Source organism: Dendrobates tinctorius, unplaced genomic scaffold (genome assembly GCF_039654945.1).
Source record: "Dendrobates tinctorius isolate UK_male_01 unplaced genomic scaffold, ASM3965494v1 ptg000026l, whole genome shotgun sequence".
NCBI lineage: Eukaryota > Metazoa > Chordata > Amphibia > Anura > Dendrobatidae > Dendrobates > Dendrobates tinctorius.
This window is the reverse complement of record NW_027361694.1, coordinates 8,711,850-8,721,648: the sequence shown is the minus strand read 5'-3', so window position 1 is coordinate 8,721,648 and position 9,799 is coordinate 8,711,850. Positions and strand designations below refer to the sequence as shown.

Below are 9,799 nucleotides of genomic sequence, written 5' to 3'. Positions count from 1 at the left end.
TGTGGGGACAGAGAAGGCGCTGGACACAGTCCGAAGACACATTGGACTGAACAACGCCGATTAGCATACAGAGTAAAACAATTATAAATGGCATTGTTTTAATTCTGAGGGGCACCTGAGCTTTTATAAACACTTTTCAGAAGTGCTTTTAAAGTTATGCCTCTTGGCAATAAATATGCAAAATTTCCCTTCTACCAACTGGGTGTGTACCATGGCAATTAACAGTGTTTTGATTGGCCAGCATCAGAGGATAAAAAGCAAACACCGAGAGAAGTTCTCTGCTGCACACCCAGTTGGTTGAAGGGAAAATCTGCACAATTCTTACCATGGGGCATAACTTTGGAAGGAAATGGCACAAAATATAAAGAAAAATTCCAGCATTAGTAGAGCAGCAGCAATAGGAGGTACTTGGTTGGTTTAATTATAAAATTAAAAAATCCAGTGAAGACACAACCTTTGGCCTGATGAAGGACCTGTGGCCCACACATCTCCCCATATTTATATGTATTTGCTTCTTTCAGATGCAAAAACATTTAAACAATGCGAGGCTGGGACTGGGGCAGATGAGCGCTCTTCAGCCTCCTCCCCAGCGGGCAGCGGCGGGATGATGTCCTCAAACTACTGCCAGCTCTTCAGGGCAGAGGAGTCTTCGGTCACTAGTAAGTGCTCCATGGAGGAGCCAAAGATTAAATATATTTTGTGCTGGAAGCACAGTGAGTGGCATTTATTTATGCAGAGACAGAGCATGGGAGATATTTTTATTTATGGAGCAATATAATGATGCTTTTATTTAAGTGCACCAAGTCAGGATGTTCTGCAAAAGGCAAAGAAGAGGCAAGTCTGGTGTGAGGAGCATTGGGAGTGGAATCTCCTCATGGTGTTTGTGCTACGTTTAGACAAAAGGGATGGGAAAGACTCCATTCAGAGAAGATGTCACATTATAAAGTGCCTGGATGTAAATGTTGATTTGTGATACTGCACCTGTCTCATCAGGGCTGTGGTTCCTGTATGGTCCGCAGTCTGATGATGGCTGGTAACCACTCCCAGAATCTCCTTACCATTGTTAAGGATATACTGGGAATTGTAGGTTTGTGCAAAAGAAATGTATATGGGGTTGACCAGACATTACACTTGATCTAAGCTTGGCGCTGCATTCATTTACTGATGGTGATTCTGGTGGTGCATTTGTGGTTACAGTGGTTCTGATCTTGTACACATGTAGCAATTCATAATGTGTTTCATGGCTATGTTAAAACTTACAAGTTTTGACACTTAAGATTTGAGATTGAGGAGGATTTGGCAAGTTTCTGCTCTAGAGAACTCTGTTTAAGTTGGTGTGTCTGCACACTGAATTTCTTCTTGCAACAGAAACTGAGCAGAAACTTTCTAAAGCCTTCTCAATATGCAAATTGCCTCTTCAGAGAGAAAGAGGACTTGAATTCTATAGCGCCACCTGTTGGTCAATGGCGCAGCGTTAATGGACTGCGTTACACCGTGTTATGCCGCGGTGTAACGCAGTCCGTCTAACGGACAGCCGAGACGCAATGTGAACCTGGCCTAACCCATAGGCTTTAACAGCTGATTTACATATAAAAATAATGTGGATTATTCTTGAATAAGACATTGTATCTCAGATATCAAGGTATTATTTTATTCATAGTTCTATGACCTACATTCACATATAAACGACTTAAAGGGAATGTCAGTAGGATCAACCCTCCTAATAGGTGGGCTCCCCATTTATTCTCCTGATTGGAGAGTGGTTACACTCTGCCCTTTCATCTAATCCCGGCCTGCATTACACAGACAAGCCACTGATATAAGTGGGCGATCAGCACTTAATGCCTGCTAGTGTGGTGGCTCTGCGGTGAAATTGAATATTTATTTTCTGCACATATTATAACTATTCATTGGGAGTCTTTGCAGGAGGCCAGTTTGATCAGAGGAGAACCCTTTTAATGTGTAATGATCAGATGCAGATTGCTATATTATGACTTACATTTTCATCACTTTGATCTCACAGTGCAGTCAGTGCACCTGCAAGATCAGCAGGAGGAGTGAGACTGCAATGCTAGTTTCTATCCTAGCGGTTTAATCCCTCAGATTCTGTGATCAAAGCGGCCATGACCTCTAGGTGATTGGAAAGAAGGAGGGGACTCTCTGTGCTACCTCATATGCCTCTCCTACGACTGGATTGTGGGTTAATGATGGGTTGCTATGGAAGGTGAGGGTCTAACATTGACCCCCATGGCTGTGATCTTCGTAGACCTCATTAGTTTTGCACTGCTATGTATTACATTACATTGTACTATGAGTAATCAGGCTCCACATGTACAAAAGTGACGCTGAAAAAAAAGTTTGAAAAAATAAAATGGAAATCAACATTTCCTCTATACAGATTGCTTTATTATATAAAAAGTAAGAACAAAGTTTATATCATTGATAGAGTTGGTGCTAATCTGTTTACAGAAGCCTATCCATCAACCTTGTCAGTAACCTGTGGTCATTGGACACAGACCTGAGAGCTAACTCCTACCTATCGGCATCCATGGCTCTTCTGATTAGCTAGATACGCTTAATGCAAGGCCTGCTAATCAAAAGAAGAACCATGGAACATCAATCAAAAGTAATATGTACGCCAAAATGATGCCATTAAAAACATTAGCTCTTCCTGCAAAAGGCAAGCTCCATCTACGGAAGTTTGTAATATATATATATATTTTTTTTTAAGCGATTGTAACGTGCAAATGTAATGTAAAAATATAAATTTTGATATCGCCTTAATCGTGCTGACCTACAGAATAAATGTAATGCCTTAACAGCATATTTTTAGGATGACTTTGAATTTAAGTTTTTCTTCCTCACCCTCATCCTTAAAAATGTATTTCAGCTAATGAATAAATTATATATACCCTAAATTGGCAGCATAAATACTTGTGCCGCAAAAAAGCAAACTCTTATACCCTATACACTGTAGATTCACTGACAGAAAAATAAAACAAGGCTAAAAACATTGCCTGGTCCTTAAAGTGCAAATTAAGTGGGTTCTTAAAGGGAAACTGTCACCAGAACAAATTGCTATTAACCTGGAGATGTGGGAATAATCTGCAGGTAAATAGCGTTATTAATATGCTTGGTGCCTGCACTTACTCGAACTCAGCAGGGAGAAAATCAACTTTATTCCTCCCTCCCCAGCAGCGGCGCCGGTCCAGTCAAAGCTCTGAGTATAGAGTGTGATGGCTGTAAGCATGTCCCCGGTTCTGACTGACTGCCAGCCCTAATGTGTATCCAGTGTCCGTCATGAGCATGCGCCAGCGCCGCCTCATGACTGAAACTGGAACACTGCAGTGGGGAATAAAGTTAATTTTCTCCTCGAAGCATTCGGGTAAGTGCGTGTGCTGGGCAGATGAATAACAGTATTAACTCCATCTCTACAGGTTGTGTTTTTTTTTGGTGACCACTTCCCTTTAAGGAGTTACACATTGAGCTCTGCCACGTATATGACTTAAAAAATTGCAGATGGAGAAACTAGAAGTACCTCCCTAGGATGACTCATTCTGCTGCATCTGTGCACTACGCAATAGATGCGATGGTGATCAGTGATTGCAAATAGCAATCCTCTGCTCTTCGGTGGTGGCAGAGATCCAGTGGAATAGCGAATGAGTATTGAAGTTCTTGTTCCTGTAGACTTCAGCAGTGGAAATTTGCTCATGCCTTGATGACTCCTGCTTGAAAGTCATGTGTATTATCGTGTTCCAGTATAAAGAAATTAGCTGTGCAGAGTATTGTGAGAAAGACTAGTTGACCAATATATTACATTTCAATATTCCCCATTATAATAAGGCACCTCGATATCTTATCGGTATATAAGAAAGCCTGAGGATCTACTGTATTTCATTACACAAGTAGCTCAGTTTTTGGGGTTTTTCTTGGTTCTTGATGTTGGATTTCTCTTATAGATCCCAATCCCAAGTGAATTATCGCTTTCAGCAACCAATTTTATCCAACATCCTGAATGAATTTTTGCGTCCTGGCTGTAGTCCATGATGTGCCAGGTATATTTCCTCTTCTTTTCATGATGCTGAGTATCAGATCTTTGTTTTTTCATCAAGATTTGGTTTTTCATCGAGAACAAAGCCATCATTTGTCTGTCCATAGGGAGATACGGGGAAATCATCCACTTGAAGCTTTTTGCCACATAGCCTTTTATAAATTTGGTAACCTGGGCGAATAAAGCAAAAAAGTTAGTGATAAAATACCTAAGTCACACATCTTTGTTTTATGGTCCATGTTTGTGCCTCGATTCCTGACCTGTGAATCTACTGACCCAAACGGACACCATCATATGGCGATAAGGCTGTTAGGTCAGGACATGAGACCGCCAGTGGGACTAGAAATCGTGGCTCAGATAAATTGGATCTCAGAACGAATGCTGAAAAAAATCCATTGTGGATCTGGTATTCTTCCCTGCTCATACAGTAAATGAAAGAAACTGTGCAGTTGTGCATGACGTGTGTAGTCCGGTGGGGCAGATTATTGTGTCTGTATAAGAAAAAATGACTAAAGCCAGAAGGCGCATTAAAGCTACAGAAATCAATTGAAACTGATTTCTTTGTTGTGTTTTTGCCAAATTAGTTGGTAAAATAGCATAAAAATATTAGTCACTTCCTTTCAATGGCAACATATCGAAAGCATTAAAATTACATTTATAGAGCAAACAGTAACAGCCATATGAACATTTGCTATTCTCCATAGAACTTTATGTTCACTAGCTGTTGTCTAGCGCAGTAATGGGAAATTCTGTATTCCCTAAAGACAGATTTTTTTTTACCTATCAATTGATAATTTTTAGTCTGAATGGTCAGTTCAAGAGGAGTAAGAAATGGACTTCTCTAGTAAAATATGTTGCAAAGTTTATTTTTTATAGAATCCTAGTGTTCGAGTAGGAAGAGACCTTCAGGGTCATCATCTCCAACCCCCTGCTCCAATGCAAGATTCCTAGAAACCATCTCAGACAGATGCCTGTCCAGACTCTGAAGACTTCCAATGGAGGAGAACGCACCACCTCCTGTGGTAGCCTGTTGCATTCATTGATCACCCTCACTGTCAAATAATGTTTTTGTGTACTACTGATTTATGATGAATAAAACGTTAAAAACACGGTGTAAGGCTGGAGTCACACTACATGTATGGAAAATCAGTCCACGTCTCCCTGCCGAGAGTCGCAGGAGTGTAATGCGAGTGTCGTGCGGGTACAATCCGATTTTTCACACCTAGCTTCCGATATACATCTGAATGCTGTGCAATTGCTATCCAATGGCAATGCGATTTTAACATGAGCTTTTACATACAGCAATTCTCTGTCGTTTACACATCATTTTCAAACAAAATATTCGTCAAAAATCACACATTAGATAGGTAGAATAAAAGCTGGAAATTCATGTGCTGCGTACAGTATAATCACAGCGTGACAGGTTAGAATAGATATAAAACACATAGAATACATATATACACTGCTCAAAAAAATAAAGGGAACTCTCAAATAACACATCCTAGCTCTAAATGAATGAAATATTCTCATTGAATACTTTGTTCTGTACAAAGTTGAATGTGCTGTCACACAAAAATCACCAATGGAAATCAAATTTTTTTTGAACCAATGGAGGCCTGGATTTGGAGAGACCTCCAAAATGGAAGTGGAAACAAGTCAAAATGAAAATCAAAAGACAAAATTAAAGTGGAAACAAGTCAAAATGATGCTCAGTATTGTGTGTGGCCTCCACATGCCTGTATGACCTCCCTACAATGCCTGGGCATGCTCCTGATGAGGTTGCAGATGTTCTCCTGAGAGATCTCCCAAACCTGTGCTAAAGCATCCGTCAACTCCTGGAAAGTTTGTGGTGCAACATGACATTGGTGGATGGAGTTAGACTTGATATCCCAGATGTGCTCAATCGGATTCAGGTCTGGGGAACGGGCAGGCCAGTCCATAGCTTCAATGCCTTCATCTTGAAGGAACTGCTGTCACACTCCAGACACATGAGGTCTGGCATTGTCCTGCATTAGGAGGAACCCAGGGCCAACCGCACCAGCATATGGTCCCACAAGGGGTCTGAGGATCTCATCTCGGTACCTAATGGCAGTCAGGCTACCTCTGGCAAGCACATGGAGGGCTATGCGGCCCTTCAAAGAAATGCCACCCCCACACCATTACTGATCCACTGCCAAACCGATCATGATGAAGGATGTTGCAGGCAGCGGATCGCTCTTCACGGAGTCTCCAGACTCTGTCACTTCTGTCACATGTTCTGAGTGTGAACCTGCGCTCATCTGTGAAGAGCACAGGGCGACAGTAGCGAATTTGCCAATTCTGGTGTTCTCTGGCAAATGCCAAGTGTCCTGCACGGTGTTGGGCTGTAAGCACAACCCCCATCTGTGGACATCGGGCGCTCAGGCCATCCTCATGGAGTCGGTTTCTATCTGTTTGTACAGACACATGCACATTTGTGGCCTGCTGGAGGCCATTTTGTAGGGCTCTGGCAGTGCTCCTCCTGTTCCTCCTTGCACAAAGGCAGAGGTAGCAGTCCTGATGCTGGGTTGTTGCCCTCCTACAGCCCCCTCCACGTCTCCTGGTGTACTGGCCTGTTTCCTGGTAGCGCCTCCATCCTCTGGACACTACGCTGACAGACATAGCTACCCTTCTTGCCACAGCTTGCATTAATGTTCCATCCTGGATAAGCTACACTAACTGAGCAACTTCTGTAGGTTGTAGACACTGCCTCATGGTACTGTACAGTACCTCTAAGGATGAGAGCAATGACAAAATGCAAAAGTAACCAAAGCAACAGCCAAAAAGGATGAGAAAAGAGAAATGGTCTGTGGTCCCCACCTGCAGAACCACTCCTTTATTGGGGGTGTCTTCCTAATTGCTGATCATTTCCTCCTGTTGTCTGTTCCATTTGCACAACAGCAGGAAAAATAGATTCACAATCGGTGTTGCTTCATAACTGGACAGGTTAATTTCACAGAACTGTAATTGACTTGGAGTTATATTGTGTTGTTTAAGTGTTCCCCCTTTTTTTTTTTGAGCAGTGTATATATAGATGTCAGTGACACACACACACACACACACAGTGTGTCCGTTAGGTCATTGTACACTTTTGACCAGTCATGGGAAAGCAACAAAAAAATGATAGAAATGTGAAATCTGCTCCAAATAAAAGTGAAACTCTCCCAGTTTCATACATATTCAGTGAAGTTCGAGGTGGGCTCCATGTGTTGCCCTACACACATCCAAACGATAGTGAAGTTCTTGCCACACACGGGTAAGGACGTCTGGTTTAACAGAGTGAATAACGTCTCTGATTCTCTGTTTTAAGTGATTAATGTTGTTTATACGTTCAATGTACACATGTTGCTTCACATAACCCCAAAAGTCTAAGGGCGTCAGATGCGGGGATCGTGATGGCCATGGTTTTCCAGAACTCCTGCCAATCTACCGCCGGGGGAATGTTCTATCCAGAAACTCACGAACAATGGTGGCGTAGTGTGGAGGAACGCCGTCCTGTTGAAAGATGACATCTGGAAATTGTTTGCACTGCGTACAATTCCAACATGTCAAGATACGTGTTTGCCGCCACTGACTGCTCCGTGAAAAAAAATGGGCCAATCACCTTATCATTTATCAGGCCACATCACACGCTCACTTTAGGGGTGGTATGTTCATACTCAACGTAGGCCTGAGGATGTTCAGCAGCCCATATTTGGACGTTATGGCGATGAACATGTCCACCGATATGGAAGGTCGCCTCATCGCTTAACACAATCTTCTACAATAATCTTGCATCATTGTTGATCTCTTGCAGCATATCTGTAGCAAATGCACATCATTTGGGTCTATCCGCCGGTTTGATAGCATGCAACAGCCGCAATTTGTACCCCGTAAGACATTTCTTTAACATTTTATGAACTGTAGTCTTGCTTAGGTGTAATTGTCGAGCACACTGCTGAGCAGCTGAAGAATTTTTTAAGTTCCTGCCCACCCTCCCTGACTTTTATGGACTTTGTTATTGTATACTTTCCTGTGACTGGTCAAAAGTGCACCATGACTTTACGAACACACTGTATTACATAGAAGAAAAGCCAGCAATTCATGTGCCGTGTATGGTAAAATCACTGCAGGAGCCGACAGGATAGAAGAGATGGAATACATGCACAAAGTACAAATAGAATAGGTAGACATATAGATGTCTGTGACAAATACAATTAGTACAGTGCGTGTGCAACTTACTGTACATGTATTTAATTAATAAAAGGTTATTTTTCTGAAAAAAATGGCGTGGGCTCCCTCGCAATTTTCGTAACCAGCAGAGGAATAGCTGATGGCTGGGGGCCAATGTTTATAGCTTGGGAAGGTGGTAATAGCCATGGAGCTTCCCAGGCTATTAATATCAGCTCACAGCTGTATAATTAGCCTTTACTGGCTATTTAAATGGGGGACCTAAAAAAATTATGTGAGGCCCCCTATAATTAATAACCAGCAAAGGCTATACAGACAGCTGCAGGCTGATATTAATAGCTTAGGAAGGGGCCATGGATACTGGCTCCCCAGGCTAAAAACATCAGCTCTCAGCCGCCCCAGAAAAGACGCATCTCTGAGATGTGCCAATTCTGGCACTTAGCCTCACTCTTCCCACTTGCCTTGTAGCGGTGGTAAGTGGGGTGATAGTTGGGTTGATGTCACCTTTTTATTGTCAGGTGACATCAAGGCCAGAGGTTAGTAATGGAGAGGCGTCAATAAGATGCCCCCATAGTCACATTGTAAGAAAATGCAGACACCCAGAAAAAGTCCCTTAATTGAAAGAAAGACACAGACTCCTTTAATAGTCTTAATTAAACCATATTTACGACCTCGCCTATTCACCCGATGCCCTCGTCATCTGCAAAAGAGGTAAAAAGACCAACAACAATTTTCCTCATCTTTCGGCAGAGATGCTTTCAATCCATTTGTCCCACAACGGGTCTAGCTCTGCTACATCTAGATGGCAGGCTGCATGAATGCATCATGCTTCCATACAGCCTGTCATCCAGCAGACACTGAGCACCGTGTGTTCAGTGTCTGCCTGTGAACTGTTATTCCCTGTCTGAGGGCACTGTGAGAGTGGGAAAGTTCTCCTGCTCATGGTGCCATCTGACAGGTCCTGCGAGTTCACGGGCAATGCACTCATTGTATGTGATGTTGGCACGAGTACCATGGGAAATTTTCCTGTGTCGCTCATGCTGATGTCAGAAAGTTGAAGTAAGTTCATTGGCTGTGAACTCGCAGGACCTGTCAGATGGCACTGATGTCTGATGTTTTCTCACATAGCACTCGGCCGTATTCTACGGTAGTGTGACGCCGGCCTAACTTTGATATAAACCATTAAGTTGTTAAAGGGAACTTGTCAGCACTTTTTTGGGCTACCAGCTAAAAATATCATTTAATTTAGTGTCACCTATGCATTACGCAACTACTTCTGTTACCCCCTGACTTCCCATGTATCATCCATAAATACCTTTTTTTTTAATTCCTCCTGCGCTGTATGGTAATCTATTCTGTCCGGTCCGATGGGCGTGGCTTAGTGTCCACCCCCCCTCTGCTTGCTGTACATATTTCTTGCTGTGAATATCACAAATTGCGTACAGTTTTTGTGTGTGCGCATTCAAATGGCATCTCGCGCGTTTGTAATATGCTTTGCCCAACTGGGCAAAGCAGAAAAGCAGTATTGCACATGCGCTGGCATACGCGCTTGCTTTATGT

General features: G+C 42.6%; 1 protein-coding gene across 1 annotated transcript in view; it reads right to left on the bottom strand.

The window, feature by feature from the left end:
• Positions 1-2,016: 2,016 nt before the first annotated feature.
• The window catches only part of LOC141084657 (ileal sodium/bile acid cotransporter-like), a 40,029-nt gene continuing 32,246 nt past the window's right edge, over positions 2,017-9,799 (bottom strand). The window contains exon 6 of the mRNA XM_073569479.1: positions 2,017-4,222. Within this exon, the coding sequence (XP_073425580.1) occupies positions 4,089-4,222 (134 nt within the window). The 3' untranslated portion in view covers positions 2,017-4,088. The remainder of the gene's footprint in view (positions 4,223-9,799) is intronic.